Here is a 27,984-nt window from a genome sequence, read left to right as displayed (position 1 = left end):
GAGGAAAAAATAGAATCTAGATCAGTGTTTTTCAACCTTGGCGACCTCAAGATGTGTGGACTTCAACTCCCAGAATTCCCCAGCCAGCCTTGCTGGCTGGGGAATTCTGGGAGTTGAAGTCCACACATCTTGAAGTCGCCAAGGTTGAAAAACACTGATCTAGAGTCTCAGCCTACAGATGAACTGCTAGAGTTAGGAGAAAAGCCCAGGAAAAACTGCAAATAAAGTTTTTCTGCTTCTGCTGGGATCTTCTGGTGGAATTATATGACTTATCTAGTCTATTGTCTTTCTGCTATCAGCCACAGCTTTACTTTCCAGAGAAGCCTCCTCCTTCATTTCCCCCAACAACTCTCCACTTCCCATCTCTGATCCTCTAGCATGGCCCTCTCACCAAGGATCGTCTGACTCTCTTGGACTGACCCCAGAGAGGAGGTGGCAAAGCAGGCCAATGTTTGCAACACCACAGAATTATTTGCTCCAGCAGGATTACCCTAGTTATACCCTGAAGACTAGGGCTCTCCTCTCTTTAGATTCTTCTTGTCTTTGACAAGGTGGATAACTTAAAAGGATGGGCTCAGACGGAAGTTTAGCATCAGCCATGGCTGCAGCAGTGGTAAAAAAAGCCAGGGTGGCAGTTGTGCCAGCACAATCGAAGCCCAAGTCTTTTGCATGTGTGTGACGTTGCAGGTGGGTGGGATTTCAATCTTGCTGCCCCCACTACCACCTTGACTTTTTTCATCACCCTCATAGGTGCTGCTGCTTAGCATGTTTTTGTTTCCCAAGAGTTTTTGCCTGCTCCATCCTTTGTGAAACTGTTGGAGGTAGATATGAATCTACAGTCTCAACTGGAAGATCATGGGTACCTCCAATGTTTTGGGCTCAGAAGTCTTCTCCTACCTATCAACACCTTCCCCAAACAGCTTAATGGCTGGAGGACATACAGGTAGTCCTCGCTTAACAACAGTAATTGGGGCCATAATTTCCATTGCCAAGCAGCACAGTCGTGAAGCATGATGTCACGGGACCATGCCACTTAGCAACGGCAGTTCCAGCAGTCCCCTGCTGCTGTTGTTAAGCAAATCACTGTGGGTCATTAAGTGAGGGCCTCACGTGACCATGACGTCCAACTTCCTGCCAGCTTCCCCATTGACTTTGCTTGTGGGAAGCCAGCAGGGAAGGTCGCGTTGCAATCACATGACTGTGGGATGCTGTGGCAGTTGGAAATGCAGGCTGGTTGCCAAGCACCCTGATCACAATCATGTGACTGCGGGGGCGCCGCAACGGCCAGAACTTTGAGGACCAGCTGTAAGTAGCACTTGTTCAGCGCCATCATAAGTTTGAATGGTGGCTAAACAAGTGGTCATTAATCGAGGACTCTCTGTATCATACAGTACATTGATTCATCAACTGCATAAATCCTGAGCTTGTGACTGGTCAAAATACTGGGTTTTGTGATTGGATTAGGCCTGATGCAATGGTGAGGTCTCCTTGAACAGGCCCCCAACACCTGCTCTTTCTGGAGCAGCTGGATCTCATTCTACCAGAGTGCCAAGAGCTATTAGGGGATGACGTCCATGGCAGCGTCACTACTCACCAATGCATGACTGTACCAAAACTTGATTTCCACAGGTTGAGTGAGGTTTGTGACACTCATGTTCCCAAGAGTGGCCCCTAAGATGTCATTGTTCAGCAAGGTGCTGTTTTTTCTATCCTGCAAGACAAGGAGCAGAGATGCACCAGGCTAAATTAAAATGGGAAGGGGTAATTTAGGGTTCAGTGTATTGTGGGTTCCGGGCTTTGATTTAGCATGTTGGGTGAACCAAGCCATCTCCTTAAGCCTGTTGGAGGTCTCAGCAAATCAGCATGCCTCATTAGCATGTGAGTGAGTCCGCTCTAGGATTGCAATTCCACGTGCTTCTTGAAGAAGCTGTTCGTTGTCCCTCCCACACGCTTTGGCAGCCCTCTCCATCTGGGACCCAACATGGGCCTTGACTCAGGAGGTTTTCCCCTTTCTGCACACAGCCTTCAGCAGCAATGAGGGCTGAGGGTAAATTAATTTTAGGGAACAGAAAGAAGAACCAGTATAATCAACTTTTCTACTGAGATGGATGTAACTGAGCCAAATAAATCAGTAAGACTCTTTTTACTTACTTTTGAACCTACTTTGTCTAAGCTTGTAATTCTTTATGCTTGGGAGGGCTAAGTGTGTAAGATCAGTAACCTGTATTTCTCTAAGGTGCTCATTAAAGCAATTTAAGATAATATTCTTTTTCTGTGCACAGCTTCTCCACTCTGTTAAGCTCTGCTCCATTCAGTGGTCCTAGTTGTCCACTAATGGCTTCAAAGCCACGGTTTGTTTGGGTGCAGCATGCTATATAAACAGGACAACTGTGTTTTGCTAACCCATGTAGGGTTTAGAATATTGTATAAGCAAGTTCAACCAAAAGGTTTCTAGCTGAGTAAGGGTCTGGATTCTGTTATCCTATCTGATACTCGAATTAAGAGTAGAGCACCGGTTTTGGCCACCGAGCCAAATCAATTCTAGACAAGGGGCTGCTGACTACACTTCACAGCAGGCAGGACCAACCCAAAGAAGATGGAAATTCACTCCATTGTGGTTGGGGACCCAGTACAGGGACCCAGCCTCTGATTCACCTTCCCAGAGTCATCCTGTATGCGCACTCTCTCTCTCTGTTACACACCTTCTCCCATTTAATTACTAAAACTGGGAGATCTCACTGCAGGAGATAGAGAAAAGTCCTGGGTGAGAATTCCAGGCATTTAAGTGCAAGGTTTCTGGAGAGAAGCAGACTAGGAAAGCTGCATCATGTTATACTCGAGTTTTCTGCAAAACTCTTCTAAGTCTTTTAAAAAATTACTGACTGGCTCGATCTGATTGCACTCCATTCCGTATATTGATGGCTTTTGCATGCCACTCCTTCTGTGGTGGTAGAGCTCAGAGATGGAAGCAGTATGCCCACCATGGAGTCCATCTTTTCTACAAATTAACTCATGTTCCTTCTGTGCATGTGGCTGTGAATTTGGTTTGGCTGTAATGTCCTCCTCAGCAGCATAAACAGCTGTTGAAATCCTTCTTCAAAGCTATCTCCATACGCCTCTTCAACAATGTTATTATGTTATTATTATTACAATAATTTAATAATGTTCATGCATTGTTAAGGAGGAAGCTCTTTCTGTATTCTCAAGAGCATCATCAACCTTCTGCTCCTGCATGTCTAAAGCCAAAATGGGGCTAGGAAGCTGCCACCTGGATTCCTTCTGTCTCCAAACACCAGAAACTTCTGGATCACTGGTGATTGACGCTCTATGGCCAATTCCCACCTCCACGTCTTCAAAAAAGTTGCAGCAATGGCTTACCTGAAAGAGGCAAGAAGCTTTCAGATAAATGCAGGTAAGCCTCATCTCCTTTGCAGGGCTGCTTTGGGCCCTCTCCACAAGTGTTTTTGGAAAATACATGGAATGTCGGCTCCGATTTGTCCCTGAAGCATTGTGCTCCTGGAGTACAGCATGAAACAGGCATTTGTACAGATTATTATCACTTCAGAGACAAATTGAGCAAGTTGGCATGGTCAAAGAATATGAAGAACCACCATATACAAATGTGAGCCAGCCCTCTTCTCTTGCCTATAGATTCATTTCTGAATGTCAGCCTGGCTGAAGAATTGGGATTCGCTGCCCCATCATACCTGGCAAAGTGGGAAATTCTGCTTTTTGCCTTTTTTCCAGGATCACAACCCTTGGACAGTTTGCTTTCTTTAGCCTGGCTGGAAGGGAACTCACTGGGGTGCAGGACTATTTAGTCAGATGAGAAAGCCAGAGGTTCTTCCCTGGGGAAGCTTCACAGGGTGTCCTCACTGAGATCAGGAAGAGCACACAATCTTCCTTGAACACTGTCTTGTCCATCTTCTCCATGGCAAAGGCAGGAGTGGGCAAGTTTTGACTGAGGCCTCAGTCCATGGGCGACAGCAAGCCCCTGGAGGTTGAGACTCCTGCATTTTTTGCAAGGTAACACCACAGGGAGAGAGAGACATGGCAGGTTGCTACAGCACAACTGTAGTGCAAGCGGGGAAGGATCTAGAAAGGACAATCCAGTATTTGGTAACAGAAGTCTTTGCAAAGCAGAAAATCCCAGGTTCTGCACCTGGTATCTCCAGGTAAAAAGGGATCAAATGGCAAGTAGTTGGGAAGATCTCTGATTAAAATCCTGAAGAACTCTGTGCTAGATAAAAAGGGAGGTGTAGATGCCCTCCAGCGTGGCTTTGTCTATTTAGGAAGGGGTGAACAACCTTCTTCTTGCAGATTGCCTGACTTCTGCAAGACTAATGCACAGTACTGGAGGCTGCATCATTATGTCAACTATGGGCAAGACTGAAGCAAGAAGTGGGTGGGACAGGTCTAAGTTTCAGTGGACCATCATCACAAGAGACAAGATGCTTAATCTGGTTACGCAGGGGCATCCAAACAGGGCATCAAAATGGGCCATACGGCAGGCAGAGCATGCTGGAGGTCACATCACAACACTCCATCCATCATCTTGACAATATTGAGCCCTCACCCTGAGGACACCGCTGGGCTGATGGAATTAACCCATTTACTGTGTGTGCACAGCCGACTGAATCCTAAAACAAGCAGGCTGGGTTTGCATAACAAGCTAAACAAAAGATCAGGCCAGGTTTAACACCACCTAAGTTTAGACATTTATGCGAATACAGAAATTAGGTATTTCTCTGATCTGGTTGCAGGTATTACTTAGAGACAGCCACTCTTTCCTTTTTGCCCCAGTCCTTCTTTTTCAAAAAAAGGCAGATCACTTTTGGTACAGACTTGAACCAATTACTTGAACAAACTTTTTAGAATTGATTGGGCAAGACCACCTGACATTACTGCTTTTGTCAGAAATGTATGAAGTTCCTTACCAAGGAAGAAACGCTCTTCTGGACAAACTTTGCAGACTAAGGTCTTACATAATCAGGATGTTAGAGCTTACATTCACATCTACATTAGAAACATCAAAAGGATGCTTTGCACAGGAAGCAGTTGCACAACAGAAGAAGCAAGAAGCGAGACAGGGTTTAACTGTCCCGTAGCTTTGATGTTCGTCTACCAAAACCCGCAAATGGCTCTTTCCCCTTCCCACCCCCAATTCACAAGACTGAAAACGCTGTGTAAACATGTTTGGAACTCCATGACTGGATAAGGCTGAAATGGGGTTGAGTAGTTGTGGATCAGCTCAGGGAGCCAGCCACCATCTTAGGATGCTCTGGGGGACCTTGTTAATCACATTAATGATAATATTCTTTGTAGGGGTGCCGTAGCATGCTATTTGAACACAGCAACTGTGGGTTTCCAGGGCAGGATTTAGCATTTTGTGTGAACCCAGGCTGTCTGTGTGAACAAAGTGTTGGAAGTCCTGGCAAATCCAGCTTGCCTCATTAGCATATGGATGATTGCTCTAGGATGCAAATTTTCCATGCTATTGGGGAAGCTGTTTGTTGCCACTCCCACTTCCTCTCTCTCTCTTCCTCCTTCTTCCACCCAGGGAGAAGCAAACATGCTGCTCTGCTCTCCGGTCATCAGGGCCATGTGCTCAGGCCTTGGTGAAGGATTCTGTCCGTTTCCTCCACGCACCCCTTGGCAGCGAGTAGGGCTGAGGGTTTAGGGCAAACTAAGTATTTAGAAAGAACAGAAGAACAAAGGAACTTCTTCTTTTCCACCAAGATGGATGTAACGGAACCAACAATAAAGTCAGTAAGAATTATTTTACTTATCTTAACCTAATCCATCTAACGTATGATTCTTTATGCTTGGGAGGGCTGAGTGTGTAAGATCAATAACCTGTGTTCCTCTGGCATGCTCATTGAAGCTATTTTAAGATAATATTATTTTTCTGTGGACAGCTTCTCAGCTGTGTTAAGCTCTGCTCCATTTCATTGGTTCTAGCAGGCTGCTAAATTGGGTTCACAAAGAACAGGGTGATACAGAGGAGAAGAACAGTATATGGGGGAGCATTAAGCATCCTTCCTCCTCCCCCTTCTCCACTCCAACATGGATCAAATAACCAGGCAGACAGTGAGGAGAAGGAAAAACACTTACTATTAAGGGCTTACTCTTGATAGTCAACCCTTTGAATTCAGTGGGGTTTATCCTGAATATTAACGTTTGAACATCAGGATGAACAGTAGTGAGATTCTCACTCAGGAAATGGACTTTCATCAAGGTTTCCTCCAAATTTTTAATGACTCTATCGGAGAAGACAGAAAGAAAGCACAGGCCTTGATATATTCTGGGGCAACTCAACAGTCAGTCTTCATATTAAATAATTTGTACAGTTAGTAGAGCGACATAAACCCTGAGGATCCAGCTGACAAGCAATGTGTCATCAACTAGAAAGAGTAGTAGACATCTCTTTTATTTCATTGCTCTACAGGATCCTCCCCTTTTCCCAGATCCAAATTTGAAAATACTATGCACAAGGATGGAGAAATCCGACTACTTCAATCCCTCTCAATTTTTCAGTTTTGTGAATCTTTCTTTTTTTCCATTTGTAAATTCAGTTCCATTCTCATGCTAAAGTAGCATAAGACTTTTTTTAAAGACAGCTTTAAAAGTTGTATCTGTTTTATCCACATTTCTCCATTTTTCACTGGTTATTTCACCTAACACCCTCGATTTTTGCAAATTTGTTTCCCCTATTATAATATATTATGTACATTGTTTTTTTATAGATAAATGCATTTTGATATAAGCTTGCCCTTTTTATCAATTGGTAAGATTCACTGGAAAATCCAAAGAAGTGATAATTTCAAAAGGTAGCTGTATTTCAAATCATATGTTGTTCGAAAGTATGCAATTAATTCCATGTACATTTATATGCAAACTAAACTAACTTCTCCTGCATCCTTAACTATGGAAGGAGACATAATTTAAAAATTATCCTTTTCTTTCTTCCCAAAAGAAAGTATGTTTTGGCTATTTTGTTTATGCACTAACTAGATAGTTGTCTCCTCTGTGTAAATTAAGTTTCTTCTATGGTTTCCATTAAAAAATGCTTTCTAGAACATCTAAATTCCATCGCATATATCCCCAAAAGTCCTTCTTTCCCTCTAATAAACATATAGATATTATACATTCATACATTCAGATACATTCAGATTTTGATAGCCTGACTAAAACTCAGGAACTGGAAATCTGATATATTTGGAATACGTGGTAGGGAAAGCTGCGCTGAGCCTAAGGTGAAACTGAATGTAGGGATAGACATAAATGCTGGCTCCTACAATATCAGACTGGTTAAACTGCAAGTGGCCTTCCACAATTGGAGACCGGAGTTTATGTCAGCTCCACCTGGATATGCCAGCAATTCAGCACCTTTTATGTGCAAAGCAGAGCTAAAACCCTTTTTCCTAAAGCAAGGATCTGCAATTACTCTGAGGAGCACATGCACCTCAGCCCTAAAGTAAAATAAAGCAAGAGCCATCATCTCAAAGGTGTTCATTAGCAAGAGGTTCAGATAGAAGATACTCAATGGTGAAATAAAAAACTAGAATCATAGAATCACAGGGAGTTGGACTAGAAGACCTCCAACTCTATGATTCTAAGATTCTACCAAAGAATCACAGAATCACAGACTCACAGAATCATAGAATCAAAGAGTTGAAAGGGACCTTGGAGGTCTTCTAGTCCTGCCCAAGGAAGAAGTCCTCAAACCATCCTGGACAAATTGTTGGACATCTTTTCTTGAAAACGTCCAGAGATGAGATACCTTGAATAACTTGAATACCTGAATAACTTATACATTCATTATTTTAAAATACAAAATAGCCCAGAGAACCATGATCTCAACCCAAACCTATATAGGAAATGGGCCAGTTTTTCCCTATTCTGGGAACTGTGAAAATAAAAGGCCTCTTTTTCAGGATCCCCCACTTCCCCACCAAAATTATACAACTGAAGATTTTTCAGGTGGCTTCCGTGAAGCTACTGTTATAGAGACAGGTCAAAAGGCAGACTTCCTTCCCCTACCTTTATAACGTAAAAATGCAAATAATAAGAACTTACTTCTTTCTCCCAAAAGAAGTGCATCCTGATTTTAGGTACCGTTCAAAGTTCTTCATAGCTGTTTCCACAACCTTTTTTCCCTTTTCCTGAATCAGATGTGAGTCCTGGATGGCTGCTTCCATGTTGGGACAGCCAGGAATGTGGGAAAGAAGTAGGAAAGGAGAAAAAGGGGTCCCCATTAGCATCATCACATCAGCATGGAAAACAGAGATTCGGAAAATCTGGGCAGGAATGGAAATGGTGGTGGTGATCTTCAAGAGAGATTAAAGGCCTTCAGAGCTGAGTTCACCCTCCGTGTGACGCTTCCTCAAGTGGGCATCTTCCAGATGCATTGGGAGTGCGGTTTGCAGAAGCCCTTGCTTGGCTGAAGATTATGGGAACTGCAGTCCAACTACTTGGGAGCAACAGGAGCTTCATTGTGTTTTTTCTGCTACTAGATCTCTCCCAAGGGAATAAAGGGGCACCAGGATTTTCTAATGTGCCTTAATACACTCAGGTGAGTTCAGAAAGTGCCTGCTGGGTCCCATCTCTAAGCTGATTAAAGGGTAGAATATAGAAGGGAATACTGAGTAATCTTACCTATGTATTATTTGGGGAGCTGAACAAGAAACCCTAATAAATAGAGGAATATCAAATATGCCAGAAGTTTATCGAAGACTGAGACTTCCAGGCACCTGAGAGTTGGGCAGTGAATTATTTATTTGGTGTGATTAATATCTGCCTTTGCATCCAGCAAATGGAATATTCAAGGCACAGAATAATATACATCTAAAAAGATTCCAGCGAAACTCAACTCCTATTTCCTTGGCAACAACATGGCAGTGATTTCCCTTTTTCTTCTTCCCAGATGATTATTTGATTTCTCAGCCTATCCCATAACCCTGGGATTTTCTGGCAAACTCTCATCCAAGTCCTAAATAGGCCTGACCCTGCTTAGCGTCTCTGAAATTAGGCAAGACCAGATGGGTGTGACCAGCTGCTACCATGAAAAAAAAATGCAGTATAAACATTCAGAAATACCCTAAAAAAAAGATTTTTAAAAAATAAAGGATTAGCACAACAAAATGAAAACACATTAAAACATTATACAACAAATTGTATATAAATGTGGCTAAAAGCAGATGCCAGAATGTAAAAAGCTGTGCTTGGAAAGCTACAAGGAATTAATGCAGGTTTTTCAACACAGCCTTAACATGTACATTCATGAAAAATCATGAAGGTTTAGGCCAGGCCCATCTCCAGGGGATCAAGAAGTCAAGATAGTATCCGAGATGACATCATTTATTTTATTTTATTTTTTAAAATATTTTATTGGGGAACTATAACAACCAGAAGGTATGATGAAGTAAAACCAAAAATATATAACAGTGCTACTAAAATCAGAAGAGAATATAGAGAATAGTGATAAAATGAGTGACATTTGAAGAAACTAAAAATATATCCATAAAGTGTTAATATATAACTAGCTCAATCTTTTAACATATTATTAAATCTAGCCTTATAGACCATCTATGGCTCCATCTTCTCAGTCTGGTACAATATATTTCAGTACAATAATATTTATATAATATACTTAGATTCTTAACATTCTTAATATTAATATTCTATCATTCAGAGTATTGAACAGGGATAAGAGAAAGAAAAAGTAGATATTCTATCAATAACGGGAGAGCATTAGTTGGCTCTGCCAACTAGCATGGGGATCCCATCGCTGTATGCAGCCCTGGGGGTGGTTGGTGGGTTGAGTAGGCTCTCTCCATCTTTTTAACTTTATTTTTTTGTAAGATTTTTTATTCTCTTTTTTTTACTTGTAAGCCACCCACTTATACAATGAGATGGGCGGCATATAAATTTAATGAATAAATAAATGATGACTAAATAAAATTAATTTCATCATTGAAGCCTGCCCTTTTGTACACATATCTGAAGTCTACACATGTATAAAACTGGTGGGGCTTTGATCACATGGTCACAGGCACCATCTTGACTTTTGTGACACACACACACACAGACAGACACACAGACACACACCACACAAACCCCACTGTGGACAGCCCTGTTTCACCACTTGGCTGATTGCTCCAACGGCTGATTGCTTCAACCAAAACCAAGCTACAGGTAGTCTTCACTTAACAATCAATTGTTTAGTGATGGTTCAAACTTACAATGATGCTGAAAAAAACGGCTTGTGAGCGGTCCTCACACAACCATGGCAGTGTCCCTGCAGTCACGTGATCACGATTTGGGTGCTTGGCAACTGGTTCGCATTTACGGCCGTCAGTGTCCCATGGTCACATGACCGCCATTTTCAACCTTCCCAGCTGGTTTCTGGCAAGCAAAATCAATGGGGAACCACGTAATTCACCTAATGACCACTTGGTCTGCTTAACGACCACCGCAAAAAAGGTCATAAAATCGCATCTTATTTGCTTAATGGTTGCTTTGCTTAGCAACCAAAATTCTGGTCCCAATTGCAGTCGTTAAGCAAGGACTACCTGTACAGGTGCTTTCCTAATCATAAAAGATAAAATACTTATTTCCTCTGGAGATGAGAATTGTATTGGGCGTGGGGCAGGAAGAGAAGGATCAGAATTAGGAATGTAGAGATTACTAAATCAAACCATGCATTTAACTAGCCATCACGGAAGCATGCTCAGCACAATCCCTGCAAGGGAACCAGCACCCCAACGCCTTCTTCTTAGCCCACCAAGGTGTCTTTACCTGATGCAGAGTTCATAAAAACCAAGCAGGCAAAAAAACCAAGGTACACTGGGGAATCCATTACTGCAGCACACTCCAAAGGGCTGTGAAAAAGAACAAGAACCAAGATAAACAGGTTAGGGCCATGTTTCTGGCTCGGAACGCTGATAGAGCATTGACTGATTTGAGTTTAGTATAGCCACCCAGCCCCAGTGGACTTCACATAACACGTAGTCCCCGCAGCTCAGCATGTACATTCAGTGGGAGGATCAGTAAGGAAAGTGCATCTGCAGAGGAGGTCAAAATAGTCAAGATGGCATCCACAACCTTGCAGTCAAGGCCTCGACCCTTTTTGACATGCATTCTAGACTCCCGAAGTTCAGCCCAAAGAAATAAGCCATATTTTGCTCATCTGTACAGCCCAAAATCCATAAAAACAGATAAAACATAAAACCACACAGACAGCACAGACTAAAATGATCTTAAAAACAACACAAATCAAACAAAACAGGCCCCCCCCAAATACAATTATACATTCATACGTTAACCCCTCTTCAGCAAAGGATCGTTACCTTGTCGTGGTGCTGGAGCTTGAGCACCTCAATGATGCCGTGAGCTAAACCGTGAAGGGCCACCCAAGACGGGAAGGTCATGACAGAGAGGTCAGACTAAATGCGATCCCTGGGGAAGGCAATGGCAACCCACCCCAGTATTCTTGCCGTGAAAACTCAATGGATCAGTACAACCAGAGATATGTCGGTATACCATCGGAAGATGAGACCCCCAGGTCGGAAGGTGGTCAAAATGCTACTGGGGAGGAACAGAGGATGAGCTCAACTAGCCCCAGACGTGATAACGCAGCTAGCTCAAAGCCGAAAGGATGGCTAGCGGCCGACGGTGCTGGTGGTGAACGGCGAATCCGATGTTCTAAGGATCAACACACCATTGGAACCTGGAATGTAAGATCTATGAGCCAGGGCAAATTGGATGTGGTTATTGGTGAGATGTCAAGATTAAAGATAGACATTTTGGGCGTCAGTGAACTGAAATGGACTGGAATGGGCCACTTCACATCAGATGACCACCAGATCTACTACTGTGGACAAGAGGACCACAGAAGAAATGGAGTAGCCTTCATAATTAATAGTAAAGTGGCTAAAGCAGTGCTTGGATACAATCCAAAAAACGATAGAATGATCTCAATTCGAACTCAGGGCAAGCCATCTAACATCACAGTGATCCAAATATATGCCCCAACCACAGATGCTGAAGAAGCTGAAGTAGAGCAGTTCTATGAGGATCTGCAGCACCTACTGGACAACACACCCAAAAGAGATGTTATTTTCATCACGGGAGACTGGAACGCTAAGGTGGGCAGTCAAATGACACCTGGAATTACAGGTAAGCATGGCCTGGGAGAACAAAACGAAGCAGGACACAGGCTGATAGAATTTTGCCAAGACAACTCACTCTGCATAACAAACACTCTCTTCCAACAACCTAAGAGACGGCTTTATACATGGACTTCCCCAGATGGACAACACCGAAATCAGATTGACTACATCCTTTGCAGCCAAAGGTGGCAGACATCTATACAGTCGGTAAAAACAAGACCTGGAGCTGACTGTAGTTCAAATCACGAACTTCTTATTGCACAATTTAGGATCAGACTAAAGAGATTAGGGAAGACTCACAGATCAGCTAGATATGAGCTCACTAATATCCCTAAGGAATATGCAGTGGAGGTGAAGAATAGATTTAAGGGACTGGACTTAGTAGATAGAGTCCCGGAAGAACTCTGGACAGAAGTTCGCAACATTGTTCAGGAGGCGGCAACAAAATACATCCCAAAGAAAGAGAAAACCAAGAAGGCAAAATGGCTGTCTGCTGAGACACTAGAAGTAGCCCAAGAAAGAAGGAAAGCAAAAGGCAACAGTGACAGGGGGAGATATGCCCAATTAAATGCAAAATTCCAGAGGTTAGCCAGAAGAGATAAGGAATTATTTTTAAACAAGCAATGCGCGGAAGTGGAAGAAGACAATAGAATAGGAAGGACAAGAGACCTCTTCCAGAAAATTAGAACCATCGGAGGTAAATTCCAGGCCAAAATGGGTATGATCAAAAACAAAGATGGCAAGGACGTAACAGAAGAAGAAGAGATCAAGAAAAGATGGCAAGAATATACGGAAGACCTGTATAGGAAGGATAACAATATCAGGGATAGCTTTGACGGTGTGGTCAGTGAGCTAGAGCCAGATATCCTGAAGAGTGAGGTTGAGTGGGCCTTAAGAAGCATTGCTAATAACAAGGCAGCAGGAGACGACGGCATCCCAGCTGAACTGTTCAAAATCTTGCAAGATGATGCTGTCAAGGTAATGCATGCTATATGCCAGCAAATTTGGAAAACACAAGAATGGCCATCAGATTGGAAAAAATCAACTTATATCCCCATACCAAAAAAGGGGAACACTAAAGAATGTTCAAACTATCGAACAGTGGCACTCATTTCACATGCCAGTAAGGTAATGCTCAAGATCCTGCAAGGTAGACTTCAGCAGTTCATGGAGCGAGAATTGCCAGATGCACAAGCTGGGTTTAGAAAAGGCAGAGGAACTAGAGACCAAATTGCCAATATCCGCTGGATAATGGAAAAAGCCAGGGAGTTTCAGAAAAACATCTATTTCTGTTTTATTGACTATTCTAAAGCCTTTGACTGTGTGGACCATAACAAATTGTGGCAAGTTCTTAGCGGTATGGGGATACCAAGTCATCTTGTCTGCCTCCTGAAGAATCTGTATAACGACCAAGTAGCAACAGTAAGAACAGACCACGGAACAACGGACTGGTTTAAGATTGGGAAAGGAGTACGGCAGGGCTGTCTACTCTCACCCTACCTATTCAACTTGTACGCAGAACACATCATGTGACATGCTGGCCTTGAGGAATCCAAGGCTGGAGTTAAAATCGCTGGAAGAAACATTAACCATCTCAGATATGCAGATGATACCACTTTGATGGCTGAAAGCGAAGAGGAACTGAGGAGCCTTATGATGAAGGTGAAAGAAGAAAGTGCAAAAGCTGGCTTGCAGCTAAACCTCAAAAAAACCAAGATTATGGCAACCAGCTTGATGGATAACTGGCAAACAGAGGGAGAAAATGTAGAAGCAGTGAAAGACTTTGTATTTCTAGGTGCGAAGATTACTGCAGATGCTGACTGCAGTCAGGAAATCAGAAGACGCTTAATCCTTGGGAGAAGAGCAATGACAAATCTCGATAAAATAGTTAAGAGCAGAGACATCACACTGACAACAAAGGTCCGCATAGTTAAAGCAATGGTGTTCCCCATAGTGACATATGGCTGCGAGAGCTGGACCATAAGGAAGGCTGAGAGAAGGAAGATCGATGCTTTTGAACTGTGGTGTTGGAGGGAAATTCTGAGAGTGCCTTGGACTGCAAGAAGATCAAACCAGTCCATCCTCCAGGAGATAAAGCCAGACTGCTCACTTGAGGGAATGATATGAAAGGCAAAACTGAAATACTTTGGCCACATAATGAGAAGACAGGACACCCTGGAGCAGATGCTGATGCTGGGGAGAGTGGAGGGCAAAAGGAAGAGGGGCCGACCACAGGCAAGGTGGATGGATGATATTCTAGAGGGGACGGACTTGTCCCTGGGGGAGCTGGGGGTGTTGACGACCGACAGGAAGCTCTTGCGTGGGCTGGTCCATGAAGTCATGAAGAGTTGGAAGTGACTAAACGAATAAAAAACAACAACACATTAACCCCAGGCCTGCCTGGGACCAAAGGCAGATTTTAAGAGTTTTCTGGTACCCCAGGAGAGCAGGTGCTGTCTATATCTCTGGGGGGAGGTTGTTCCAGAGGGTGGGGTGGGCAGAGAAGGTCCCCTTCCTCGGTCCCACAAGATGACAGCCTTTAAAGAAGGGACCTGGAGTGCACCCACACTGCCAGGATGTACCGGGTAGGAAGAAACGATTTCCTTCCTGCTGCAGACACAGGATATGCAAATGATCTGAGCATCTTTATTTGCTGTTAGAAATGCTCTTTGTAGATTTGCCTCCTAAAATCAATTTAAGCTTAAACTCAGGTTAGCAAGTCACAACTGCTGTGTTCACATAACCTGTTTTCTCTGCAGCTTAACATGTAAATTCAGTGGGAGAATCCATTGAGAAAGAACGTTTAGCCCAAGTGCATCTGTAGGGCAAAAAGGTCAAGGTGCCATCCACACCCATACAGTCAAAGCCCCACCCTTTTTGGACATGCATTCTAGACTCCCAAGGTTAAACCCAAAGAAATAAGCCATATTCTGCTTATTGATACCTTATTTGTAATAATTGTTGTTGTTTATTCATTCAGTTGCTTCCGACTCTTCGTGACTTCATGGACCAGCCCACGCCAGAGCTTCCTGTCGGTCGTCACCACCCCCAGCTCCCCCAGGGACGGGTCCGTCCCCTCTAGAATGTCATCCATCCACCTTGCCCGTGGTCGGCCACTCTTCCTTTTGCCTTCCACTCTCCCTAGCATCAGCATCTTCTCCAGGGTGTCCTGTCTTCTCATTATGTGGCCAAAGTACTTCAGTTTTGCCTTTATATTTGTAATAATAAAAATTATTATTTTTAAAATAACTATAAATAATGCTTATTGATGCTCTGATTCAGCAAGACTGCTGGGGCCTCACAGGATGGTCTGCTTCTTGGATGCCTCACCCTATCTCTTTACTGGCTTGAGGAGGACTCGAGACTAGCTATGACAGTGTCATCCAGAGATGCTGGACTACAACACCCATCACCTCAGCTCTTTTGGGAAGACAGTGATGGGGTTTGTAGTCCACACACTTCAGGGAGAAACGGGTTGGGGCCAGCTGGAATAACCAGTATGGCCTGTTAGGTGGATTCACAGCTAATGGAAGACCAGTTGCATTTCTTGTATGATTTTAGGTTGATGTTTCAAACTTTATGTCACATTAAGCTGGAGTAATGACATTTTTGGAATTCCCCAACTTTCACTGAGATGCAGCATAAACACAGCAAAGAAGAGGGCTTCCAGCTTCCTGTTTTTGAGATGCTACAAAGCATCTTTGCTCGAAAGCTGAAGTCCTTTCCCCTTCTTCTTTTGTTTGTGATCTTGCTTACTCTACAAAAGCTCAGATATTGACACCAGCCTTCCCAACTGGAGCTCCTAAACCAATCTGTAGAACAGCTGATTTAACCTTGCTGCCTTCCAAGTGTCCGGGGATTACAGTTCCCAGGCTTTCCAACAGGCACAGAGATGGTTTCTTTATTCCTAAGAAACTGATGTTGACCTGTGGAGGAGCACACAGTGCACCTGAGCATCTAGCCTGCTCTTCTGCCCTCAACAAAAGGAGTTTGCTCTACCAGGGTTTGACGTAGCTCTTTTTAACAACCCAAAGGCCTCATAATTGTCTTAGAAGACCGTCCCATTTCTTTGGTCCTGTTGCTCCATTTGCTGGTCAGATAGATTTTGTGGGGTATTGACCCAGGATGAGAATAAAATCCTCCTTTTAGGGGGAGATGGGCAGTGATAGAAATGTGAATAATAAATAAATAAATAGTTCCTGAAGACAAGAATTTCAGTATTAAAGAAGATGGCACCAACCTCTAACAATACAGGTAATCATCGCTTAACAACCTTTTGTCTGGTGATGGTTCAGACTTAGAACAGTGCTGAAAAAAACGACTTGTGACTGGTCCTCATACTTACAAACATTGCAATGCCCCTACAGTCACATGATCACAATTTGTGCCCTTTGCAACCAGTTCGCATTTATGACCATCACAGCATCCCGTGGTCACATGATCACCATTTTCAACCTTCCCAGCTGGCTCTAACAAGCAAAATCAATGGGGAACCATGTGATTTGCTTAATGACCACATGGTTTGCTTAATGACCATGTTGATTCACTTAACAACCACCACAAAAAGGTCATAAAATTGGGCCAGATTCACTTAATGACCGCTTTGCTTAGCAACTGAAATTCTGGTCCCAACTGTGGTCGTTAAGCGAGAACTACCTGCATGGCACAATCATGTTCCCTGGCCCTTGGCCCTTGCCAAACTCCAAGACTTGACTTTTTTGCTTTCATTTTCATTGTCCACTGAAGTCAGTGAAGGTTCCTTTTTTTTTTTTGTATGAATGAATAACTTTATTGATTAGTCAAATGACCATATCAGATAGTTGGGCATCAGCCACTATAAGATACAAAATATACAATATGATACCATAAAGCAGCTAAAATACAGTAAAATTAGCTAAAATATATAATGGTGAGGTAAAATACAGTAGGGTAAAATAGAGATAAAATTGTAAGATAAAAATGCAAGATATAATAAAATGAGTAATAAAATACAGAAACAATGTGAGTTTAAATGAATTCGTCACCTTTACATGCCACCCCAGTGTGTTCTATGAACTGCGTTCTCAGTTGGACAGCCCTAACTATAAACTTAACAGTTCTACTGACCACATACGTATTTGTGCCCTGGAGGAAGTAACGTAGTCGTTTGTTACGGTCCCAGTATGTGGTTCTGTCAGTTATGTCTGAAGGAACTGAGCCCTTGCTGGGGCATGTAGTTGGCAGTTAAATAGGGCATGTGCAAAATAGTATATTTTAGGGTTTGCTGGCTGGGGAATTCTGGGAGTTGAAGTCCGCACAGCTTAGAGTGGGCAAGGTTGAGGAACCCTGCTCTATACCCACTACAATGGGTTTGCCCAGCACCTGAACCAGAGCAAAGCCCTGCCACAGCATTCCCACAGCTTGGTCTGAACATGGGTTGAGATGTTATGGGACCAGGTCTTGTTCTGATTAGTCATATTAACTCCCACAACTTGGTCTGAATGAAAAGCCTTCCCCCACTGCTGAGTCGAAGGCTCTCACAAATCCTTCAGCTGACCCAAAACACTACTGAGGGGAATTGGCTGATCCTTCTCCTGTCTTGGGTGTCCTGGACATGGCCAGTCTCCTGATTCCCCTCCAGGGTTTGATACCTCTTGAAAGGCACCACAATAAAGCTACTATTTATATTTAGTTTATCTATTGATAATTTATTGATATTTAGCTCTGGATAACCTGTTTTATATATATATTTAGTTCTGCAAACCTGCTTCCCTCGTGGGCTGGGGACAAGCTGAAGGCAACATTATGAGTTTCAACCTTCACTGCTATCAACCTTCACTACGTTACAGCTGTTATATTTTTAGTCCTAGCAGCAATTTTGATTCCAACACATAGTTTAGAGAGAGATTGTGTTCATAGTTGACACTGTCGGAGGAGAGCTATCAGTATCAGTGTTACTCACTGGTAGCAAAAAAATCACAGGTCTGGTAACACCTTTTCTGACTCACAAATTTCATTAAAAGGCATAAGCCGCAGCTCACAAAATTTGTTCCTTTTCATAAAACGTGTTAGTTGTAAAAGATGCAACCAGACTCCTGACTTCATGTCCATACTCTGGAGCTAGCAATGCTAGGTTTTAGTTATTTTCTACGTTTTACAGCTTAGCTCACTTCTGTCCAGCTGTGGCTTTCTTTTTGTTTTAGGTGTCATTTTACAGATATATTAATATTTACAACACATTATTTTATATTTTACTGTGCATCTTCTTTCTTCTATATAGTCCTAGCACTAATATTTAATAATAGGAGGCCTGTGTGACAGTCACACTAATACTTTAGTCATTGTTTATATTTTATAGACAACTAGATGGATAAAGTTATTGATTATAAAGTTTACAGTTTTGTTATCTTAAGCTAGTCTATGACCAGAATAAAGTGTTTTTAGTTCAGGGATATGCCAGAAATAAGATGCTGGAAGGTTTTTACTGTGGTTAAGTGCAATTGGAACACAGTATCAATCTGATTATCAATTACAATCAATCAATCAATCATCTTACTAACAGGAATCCTGCTGCAAAGATCATTTAGAAATCAGGATGGTGTGTACTAATTTATATGCTCAGTTTCCCTTTTCTTCTACTGACAAACCTAATACTGTAACTGCACATATATACAGTAAGTGACACGTATTTTGTGAGCTTTTGTGTTTGATAGGGGGGGTTTTTTGGTTCATATCATAATTTTTTAAGTTTTTAAAGCCTAAGCCTATAAGCACCATTCCCCAAATCTAGAAGAGACTCAACTGTCTGTATGCAAATATCCATCCGTGTAGCAAGTGGTGGATCACTTCCTATGCTATAAAAAGTACAACCACATCCTTTGCATCATGAATCACTCCCTGAAATTTCCTTTGGCATTTTCTTTTTTAAACCATAAAGAAGCAGAGAGAGACTGAGAGACAGAAGGAAAGATACATTTCAAACAATTAAATATAAAGGAGAGCTGCAGAAAAACCTGAGCTTAGAAACCTTCCTGAATCTGATGCTTTCCAGATGTGTTGGAATACAACTCCCATCTTCCCCAGAGCAGCAGGACCAACAGCAACAGGCAGGGATGGCATCATGAGTTTTTCAGGCCCTGTTCAAGAGTTGTCACTGGAGGCCCCCACAGAATCCTGTTTGTTATAACCTCTCAGGCTAATACATCGGACGTGATTCTAAATTTTCTTATCCTGTGATAGAGCTTCTTTCTTTGTGCTCATTTTCAATTTATTCTAATTGATTAATTAATATTAGACTTTATTCTGTTGGGAGCTTAATCTACTATTTTTTATTTGTACTTTTTTCCTTAGATGTATGATTACGATAAGGTGCCAGCTCTTAACGACCACATGGATTTTCTCCAGGACAATCTGTCTCCAACTTGGCCCTTCAGATCTTCCAGTAGTGGATTCAGCACCATTGTAAGGGAGTTCATCCACCTTGCTGGTGGTTTTCCTCTTCTTCACCTTTCTTCCACCTCTCCCAGCTTTATGGATTTCTCCATAAACTGTTCAAAGTACTGTATGATCATTTGAGCCTCATCGTTGGAGCCTCAAGGGAGAACTCTGGGTCGATCTGTTCGATGATCCATTTGTTTGTTTTCTTAGCTCTCTATGGCCTTCTCAGGAGTCTTCTCCAACACCCAAGCTCAAAAAGATCCATACGCTTCCTATCCTGCTTCTTCAAAGCCCAACTCTGCTTCCATAGAGTGCCACAAGGAAGACCACTGTCTTCACTATTCTAATCTTTGTGGGTATATAGTAGGCACATCCTAGCATCAGAGTATCTTCTGCAAAACTTTCATTGCTGCTCTACCAGATGCTAGTTTGTGGCAACTATCAAAAATACTGCTGCTTATGCCACCATAACTACTTCATAATGGACTCCTATTTTCTCTTCCTGCTATCATTCTACTTTCACACTCATTTATTTCACTTCTTTTCTTCTTTTCCATGTCCATTTTTTCCCAAGATCCACTCTTGGCACTACCAAAAAACGGGCTGTCCCACATTTAGAATCTCTCATCATCTTTCATCACAAATAACCAAATCGATCATGTTTTTATTTAGATTTATTCCTTTGATATGTGTACGTATGAGTAGATTTATATTTAAAGCCAGATAGTTGAAACCAACTTTTTTTTTTTTATATAATAATTTTTTATTAAAGTTTAAAAATACAAAGATAAAAAATGAATACAAACTAAGAAAAATGCAAAAAATAAAAAGTGCAGAGAGAAGAAAAGGGGGATAGGGGAAAAAATATAAAGAAAAGGAAAAAGATATATAAGGAATGACTTCCCCCTTCATCAAGACAAGTACAAACAATTTCAGTAACTTATCACTTTCTCTAACGTTTCAACCAAAAATCTCTCCATCCCATATCTCATCTTTATCTATTATCAAATAATAAAGCCTCATCGTTCAATCTCAACCAGCAAAGTCCATTAAGAATTACCATAAATAAATAAACAAGCAAACAACCTTTAAACAAGTAAATCACTTTCATATTCCTTTCCTTTGCTCAGGAACTTACCATTTCCTCTAAAGATGCAACCAAAAATCTCTTCTTCCCATATCTTTTCTCCTATCTATGAACAAATCTTTAAAGTCTCGTCATTCAAATCTAATCAAGAAAAAATTCATTAAGAGCTACCGGAAACAACATACTGAAGATCTCGATGTTCAAATAATGTCCCACAAACTAATTTCTTATTTTCTCTTCGTCTCCTCTCAGAAACTCCTTCACAAGTTAAACACTCCCCTTCCATTTTAACACCATAGCTTATCACCTTCTCTAAAAAATACCAAAAAAAAATATCTCTTCTTCCCATATCTTATCAACAAGTCTTTAAAGCATCATCATTCAGTCCTGGTCAAGAAAAACCCATTAAAAGCTACTAGCAAAAATCATATATATTTTAACCTTGATCAAATAAGCCAACTTTATAATCCTTCTTTTTGCTTTTAAAAGTCTTGATGTTTTTTTCCTTTTAAGTAGTGCCCCAAAAGCTTTCTTTTCATTCTCTTTTTTATCTTTTCTCAGGAACTCCTTCATAAATATAACACATCCCTTTTGTAAGTCCAAAGTAAGAAAGTTGTCCAAGTTACTCTTCTGATTTATTATTTGTATGTCCCTTTTAGCTATTGAAACATCAACCAATTTTATTTGTAAGTCCTGTGTAACATCTTTGTCAATATCATTTTTAAATCAGTATCCAAAACAGCCTGATTCTCAGTTGTATCCTCTAAAAGAGGAGTCTTTTAAACCCATTTTTATAGTAGCAGACAATCTTAAGAGAAAGTTCCGAGTACCTTGTTGCCAAATATCCTTGAATTCTTCCAGAGTTAAAATACTTTTTCTTCATTCTGTATTAGTGGGTCTTCTCCTTTAATTATAACCTTTAGTTGCTTCTGGTTGCCTCTAGTAACCAGCCTCCTCTTATCAAGTTTTTCTTTAATCCACAACATTTTCCCATGGAAAGATTTCTTACCCTTAGATTCAAAATCTTCATATATTTTAATAGGATTTTAAACAGACCACAGGAAGGATTCTTATAATTAGTTGCAGAATCTTATTTCCAGTCAATCTGGCCCCTTAGTCCATTTATGATTTTCCAAAATCAATGTTCTAATCACCCTTTTGCTGCTTATTTCCAAATAATTTTTTTTCTTTAAGTTCTTAAACTTACACGGAGCTTCTTTCGCTGAGGAGTGAAGGAGAATCACCCATTGTAATGAAACTTATCCTTCTGAAGGTTCTTAGTATCCAAAAAGCAATTTACAAGCCATTTCCAGAAGCGATTAAGAGAGGAAGTGGGCGAACCCAGTGTCCCTCTGAAGGTGCCAAATGCCAGCTTGGGCAAAACTGACTATCCCAGTTCCCAGAGCTGTAAAACCCACTGGAGACCGCTGTTTTATGGTCTCATTGCAGGGGCCACCTATATGGAGCACTGTGGGTGATCCCAGGACCTCCCCTTTATCCAGAGAGGAATTTCAAGGCACCGACCCATTCGTCAGCTCCTCGTTCTACTGCTAAATGCAAAGCCATCTTCAGTCCGCCATGGCTTCCCCGGAAGTCTCAAAACAAACTTTTTTCTAAGCAAATATTCTCCAGGCACTGTTCTCACTCATTCTTGGAGTACCTAAAGGCCCACTCTCTTTTTCTGTATTAGCTTTCCATTCCCACCCATCCATGCATGTCATTTTTCCTCCCCAGATCACATTCATTCAGAATACCGTACATTTTTCCCCAACGTCATCCCGTTACCACCATTCACTGGAGGATAATGTGTCACTATCACCAACCCATAGATTCTTCTTTCATATTCACCCATAATTTTATTTATTTATTTATTTAAATGTATCGGCCGCCCAACTCCAGTGGACTGTGGGCAGCACACAAAACTAAAAAAGGCATAAAAACAGCTGAGATGATAATAATAATCCAGATGACCCCATTTTTTTCCTGACATTTAGCTCTTCCAGACATGATTAAACCTGTATCTTTACTTTCCTGCATGTATTAACCAACCCTAGTCTGATAGATCAGACCACTTTCATTTATATCTATTATTTCCTTTCCCTTCCTCTTAGTTTCACAGACGTACAACCTATCTATTTTTCATATGTTCATTCATGATCTTTACTGTTTGCTCCTCTTTCACTCCAAGCTGCAATCTTCCATATGCCGTGGTGGTCACCAGATCAGCCTAGAGCAGCCTTTCTCAGCCCTGGCTGGCTGGAGAATTCTGGGAGTTGAAGTCCACACATCTCAAAGTTCCCAAGGCTGAGAAACACCGGCCTAGAGATACTGCTCTCCACCACTTACCATGGTTTTGCTCAACCAAGTCTTTCATATAAAGCCTTCTAGGAGCAGAGAGAAATTTAGACTAAGTGACCAACCTTAGTTGTACCTGTAGCTAGTATACCACAACTACAACCGAAACCTAGTTTTGCCTCATGCGTGCTCACACGCTGCTACACAATTCAGGATTTCTAACCTGAGCTATCAATGCTTGGAAGCCAAGATACTGTTGCCTGCAACCTGCTAACTAGAAGTTATATGCAATATATTGACACCTATACACAACATCTCTTTGTTGGCTTTCAAGGGGCCTATGCCACTTGCAGCTAACCCTGGCACAAACATGCTCTGGCAATATAGTTGTCCCTATCTTGTCCCCAACCCATGAGTAAGGCAAGCTTAAGTCATCCTTAACTGTACCAAGGTACTGTACTTTAATCTGATACTGTCCAAAGGGACCCTCAAGAGGTATAAAATCTGTTAGTCGCTCCTCACTTGGAGGGACATCAGGGGACTGCAGGGACAGGGAACTGGAAAGCTGGAGACAGCCATTCCAAGGCCAGATAAGGCCATAGCAACATTTCTCTCTGACACCAACAAAGTTTTGTCTTTGACATCAGCTATTGTGCCAAGAATCCATTAATTCCAAAGGGCCAGAAGAACATTCAGTATCTCAAATTTTAACCTTTGGAAATACAGCGGTCATTTATATCTTGGCACCAACACTGGGAAATCAACGGCTGCGTATGGCTTCCTTCATCTCTACAAGGAATTATGTCTACAACCGAGAGGGTAAAATATCAGTGCATTTGTAACTGCTGTCAAAAAGATCAGAACATCTTTTCCTTTTAGGACTAATGGATACACAGTTAGAAAAAAGCCACGGAAGGTTATTTCACTATATGATTACTGCGGCAAGATTTTTATATGCATAAAGATGGAAAGATTCAACACAACCCACCATGGAGGAATGGCTGGTGAAGTTGACAGATTTTGTTGAGATGGATAAATTGACTTCTTTGATTAGAGAAAAGACACTTTCTACATCTACTGGTGACTGGGAACCTCTTATGGACTTTTTGCATAAAATGAAAAAAATGAACTTGTGATTTATGGCTTTGATGATTAGACAGCACAAATTATAGAAAGAAGAGAGTTATTGCATAACTTTAGAGAGAGAGGTTAAAATATAATTGTACTTATAATTGCTGTGAAGAATATTGGAAGCCACTGCTTTCTATTTTGTTTCCGTCTTTTCTATTTTTCTTCATTTTTTTTCTTACTCTGCTTTCTGTTCCTTTTTCTTCCTTACTTTATATTAGTTTGTATTAGTTTTTATCATCTTTTTTAAAAGGTTCGATAAAAATCATATATATATAAAAAGATCAGAAGCCGCTTCTTTATAATCTTTTTTCTTCTTTTCTTTCTTTTCCATTTCTTTTCATTTTCTATTTTCTTTCTTACTTATTCACTATTTTTTATTTTGTTTCTTTTCTAATATTCGTATTGTTTTTATCTTGTTAAAAATTTATTCAGTTAAAAATTACGTTAAAAAAAAAAGGAATTACATCTACAAGCAATTTTCAACCACGTCAAGACAAGGAGTCCAGCCGTGGAGCACAGGAGAGCTGATACTTACTACTGTACCAAGTCCAGGTCAGGAATCCAGATAGGAAGAGAGGCAAAGGAGGAAGGATGGGGATTAGCAATGCAATACAATACAACCAACAGGGTTGACAAGCTGGGTTCACACAACATGCTAAGCCCAAACCAAAGGAATTGCATTATGGTGTAAACCAAGAGAACCCCACCACATGCTTTGCTTTCGGGCAAAAATTCTCTGACATCCAGTTAGCACAGGTGCTGACCGTACTGGCTGAGGATGATGGGGATCTCAGTCGAACACATCTGGCCAGCTTGTGATCGGAGAAAACTGCCTTGGATGTTATTTTAATACATGAAAGAACATCCACTACCCAGACACATTGTACTTCAGATAATAAAACATAAAAAATCTATGATGCACCTCTGGGCACATGGAGAAATGTTAAATTGATCATTGCCTTTCCTATCTCACCCTTTTCTTCGGGGGCGCCACTCAGCACAGCACCCGTGGACCCACAATCAGTCACCATATTCAAGACCTGTTTGCTATTCCCAGTCTTTTTAGTGTTAAAATCCATGACCATACTTGCATTACTGTTTGTACAAGCAACACTCAACTTACCCCTACCCAGAAGAGAAGGAAGGACATTTATTAGGACGTGGCGTCAGCAGGACTTGGAGTCAATCCTGGTCTGGTTAGGCCTCAATCAAGCACTTTGGTAAGGAAGTCTTCAGATGCATCCTGATTCTCCCATGTTAGTTCTACTCAGCTTCTTTGAGGACTGCCCATACTGTTAATCTCAACAAGCACCAGCCCGCTTCCTGACTCACAGAGTCAGCAGGAAAAGGAAGTGCAAACAGTCAACATCTGCAGGGCAGCCAGCAGGCATAACCTGCACAACTCAAATCTCCCCTTTGCAGGGCAACCCTTCCCACTCCAGGTCCCCCCAATTGTATTCAGGGTGCCACTCCCAACATTCCTTGCTCCAGCCCCCATTCTGAACTCCTGTATATGCTAATTTCATATACTTGTAAATGTACTGTGCCCCCTTCCCCAAAATACACAGACGAATAAAGGGAATGGTGTACGATATATCAAAGTGCAAGGATGCACAGTTTAAGACCTGAGGGCCACAGGGGCCTCATGAGGTGGGTCCCAGAGATTTGCAAACACTGCCAAATTATATTACTAAAAATGAGATGCAATCTTATTAACTGCCCATCAATTACCCTTAATTAGCCTTGAATGTAAATTAAATTATTTTTACTTCTTGTCCTGTCCATTTCGTTGATTCATCCCTAATGTTTGAAGCACAGTCCCAAAACACCACTCAAAATCTGAATGTGGCCCTCAGCCCTGTGTTAGCAAAGCTCTACTTCCCTGGAAACAGAAGATCTCCCGCAGCTTGCCATTTTGGAGTTTTGGGAATCCACTCTTATGATCCTCTCCCTGAGCATGGATACCAACTCAAACCATGTTCAGCTTGAAGGCCCGACGTTCCCACCAGCTGTTGACACAAGTCACTCCACTGGGTGAGTTGCAAACTATTTGCTCAACATTCTAAGCTTAGTTTGCTTATGCTGTTGTTGAGTATCCTGTGCGAATCCAGCCTGTGTGACTGGTTTGGAGTACAGACGAATGTGCAAACCTAGGAAATGGGTTAATCTGGTAACCGGTGGGTCATGGGAACACTTAACCCACTTTAAAACCACGTTGGACTTGTATTTCAGAGCATGGAGTTCTGTCCACAAAGGAGACAGAGTTAGAACCAAGGATTTGTAAACACCTAAATAATCATACCCAACACCATTCTACTTTAATGTAATGATGTTGGGCATTGGCAACAAGTCATGCTGCTCAACACTGGCATCAATTTTAGGGGGCAAACTGCACCCCTGTATTAACAAAATCAATTGAAGAGCCATCTCAGGGTGGGGGAAAACACAGACAAGCCTTAGGGGCTGTGCAGGACTCCCCCCCCCCCCACCCGTGATACAGAGAATTATACATATTTGCATTTAAGTGGACAATATTTTCTATATAACCCAAACACAGATGTTTCCATTTAAAAGGAACAACTAGTTTGGAGTGATGCCCAGATTAGTTTTGGACACGGGGCTGTGGGAGAACCGGTCAGAACTGTAGAAGACATCGATTGAATTAAAAGTCCGGAATTAAGACAAAGCAAAGGCAAAAACAGTTCGTTGGGTAATTTGGTGGGTCACGGCGGAGGGCTGGATCCCTCACGGCTGATGCTCAACCGGCTCTCATGACTTGCTTGGAATTTGGTGAGTTGCAAGAAACCAGCTCTTGTTTTGGCCTGTTGTTCCAAACCAGGGGTATCCACACAGTGTGGTCAAAAACGGGCATCACGTACACCACTGTGGCCACCTTGAGTTTTTGGACCACACCCTTTGGACACCCCTGTTTCAAACAAACCTATGTTAAGCCATAACAGGGTTTGTGTGTTTTATTCTTTGACCAGTTGTGTGTGTTGATTTGTCGGGCAGGGGGCAGGTGTCAAAGTGACAGGCGCATGCTTGACTCAGGCCAACACTGCCAGTTCTTCCAATCCCAAAATGATTTGCCACCCAACTGTATCTCAGGAGCTGCATTAAATATTTCTTGGCTGAAGGAGAACCACAGATTCCTTTTTCCTTGACTTTTGTGGTACAAAAGTTTTGTGTATCACCTGATTCCCAATGACTCTGGGAGGTTCACAGGATAAAGACACAGAAAAAAATAAATAAATAAAGCAACACAATAGTAAAACCAAGGAACAAAAGATGGCAAAAGATAGACATAAATAAAAATAGACACATTGCCAGCTAGGCAGTTTTAACTCTGCAGGAATAGTTGAATACTCAGCAGGTAACCATGTTACGATAAGATGAATCAGCTAGAGCTTAGAAAACCAACAGTAGGTTTCTAGGTTTGTTCATTTCTCAGAGTCTCCAGTAAACAAGCAGTCTTTCTGGAGTGGTCTTATCAGGGGGATCCATACCGTGGGTCAAAAAAGTCAAGAGGGCAATGGTGTGATGGAAGCTCTGCCTGTTTTTTGTCTGTTGCAGACACCATCTTGACTTTTTTGACCTCACCCTGCAGACACTCCTGGATCTCATCCAACACCCTCATCGTCTCTGAGATCAAGAGCACAAGAGATACAGTTGACCAGCCTGCTAGCCATCTCCTAACCAGGTCCAAATAGGCTTAGTCTTTTCAAGGTCAGCCAAGTCTGGCAAGAGGCTGCCACCTGCTGGAAGTTGTGTGCATAAAACAGTTACAGGTAGTCCTTGTTTAGTGACAGTTGGGACCAACAACTCAGTCATTAAGCAATCACCAAACGTGACCTCTCTTCAGCTTTCCTTTGCTTTACAGCA

The 27,984-nt window shown here is 41.8% G+C and overlaps 1 protein-coding gene across 1 annotated transcript in view; it reads right to left on the bottom strand.

The window, feature by feature from the left end:
• Positions 1 to 27,739, bottom strand: part of ADGRG5 (adhesion G protein-coupled receptor G5) — a 43,098-nt gene extending 15,359 nt beyond the window's left edge. The window contains exons 1-7 of the mRNA XM_063313084.1: positions 27,703 to 27,739; positions 26,306 to 26,345; positions 10,801 to 10,883; positions 8,080 to 8,194; positions 6,115 to 6,262; positions 3,379 to 3,516; positions 1,595 to 1,711 (exon numbers count right to left, since the gene is read on the bottom strand). Of these exons, the coding sequence (XP_063169154.1) occupies positions 1,595 to 1,711; positions 3,379 to 3,516; positions 6,115 to 6,262; positions 8,080 to 8,194; positions 10,801 to 10,883; positions 26,306 to 26,345; positions 27,703 to 27,739 (678 nt within the window). The remainder of the gene's footprint in view (positions 1 to 1,594; positions 1,712 to 3,378; positions 3,517 to 6,114; positions 6,263 to 8,079; positions 8,195 to 10,800; positions 10,884 to 26,305; positions 26,346 to 27,702) is intronic.
• Between the last annotated feature and the right edge of the window lie 245 nt (positions 27,740 to 27,984).

Source organism: Candoia aspera, chromosome 11 (assembly GCF_035149785.1).
Source record: "Candoia aspera isolate rCanAsp1 chromosome 11, rCanAsp1.hap2, whole genome shotgun sequence".
NCBI classification, from domain to species: Eukaryota; Metazoa; Chordata; class Lepidosauria; order Squamata; family Boidae; genus Candoia; species Candoia aspera.
This window is presented reverse-complemented; position numbering and strand designations above follow the sequence as displayed.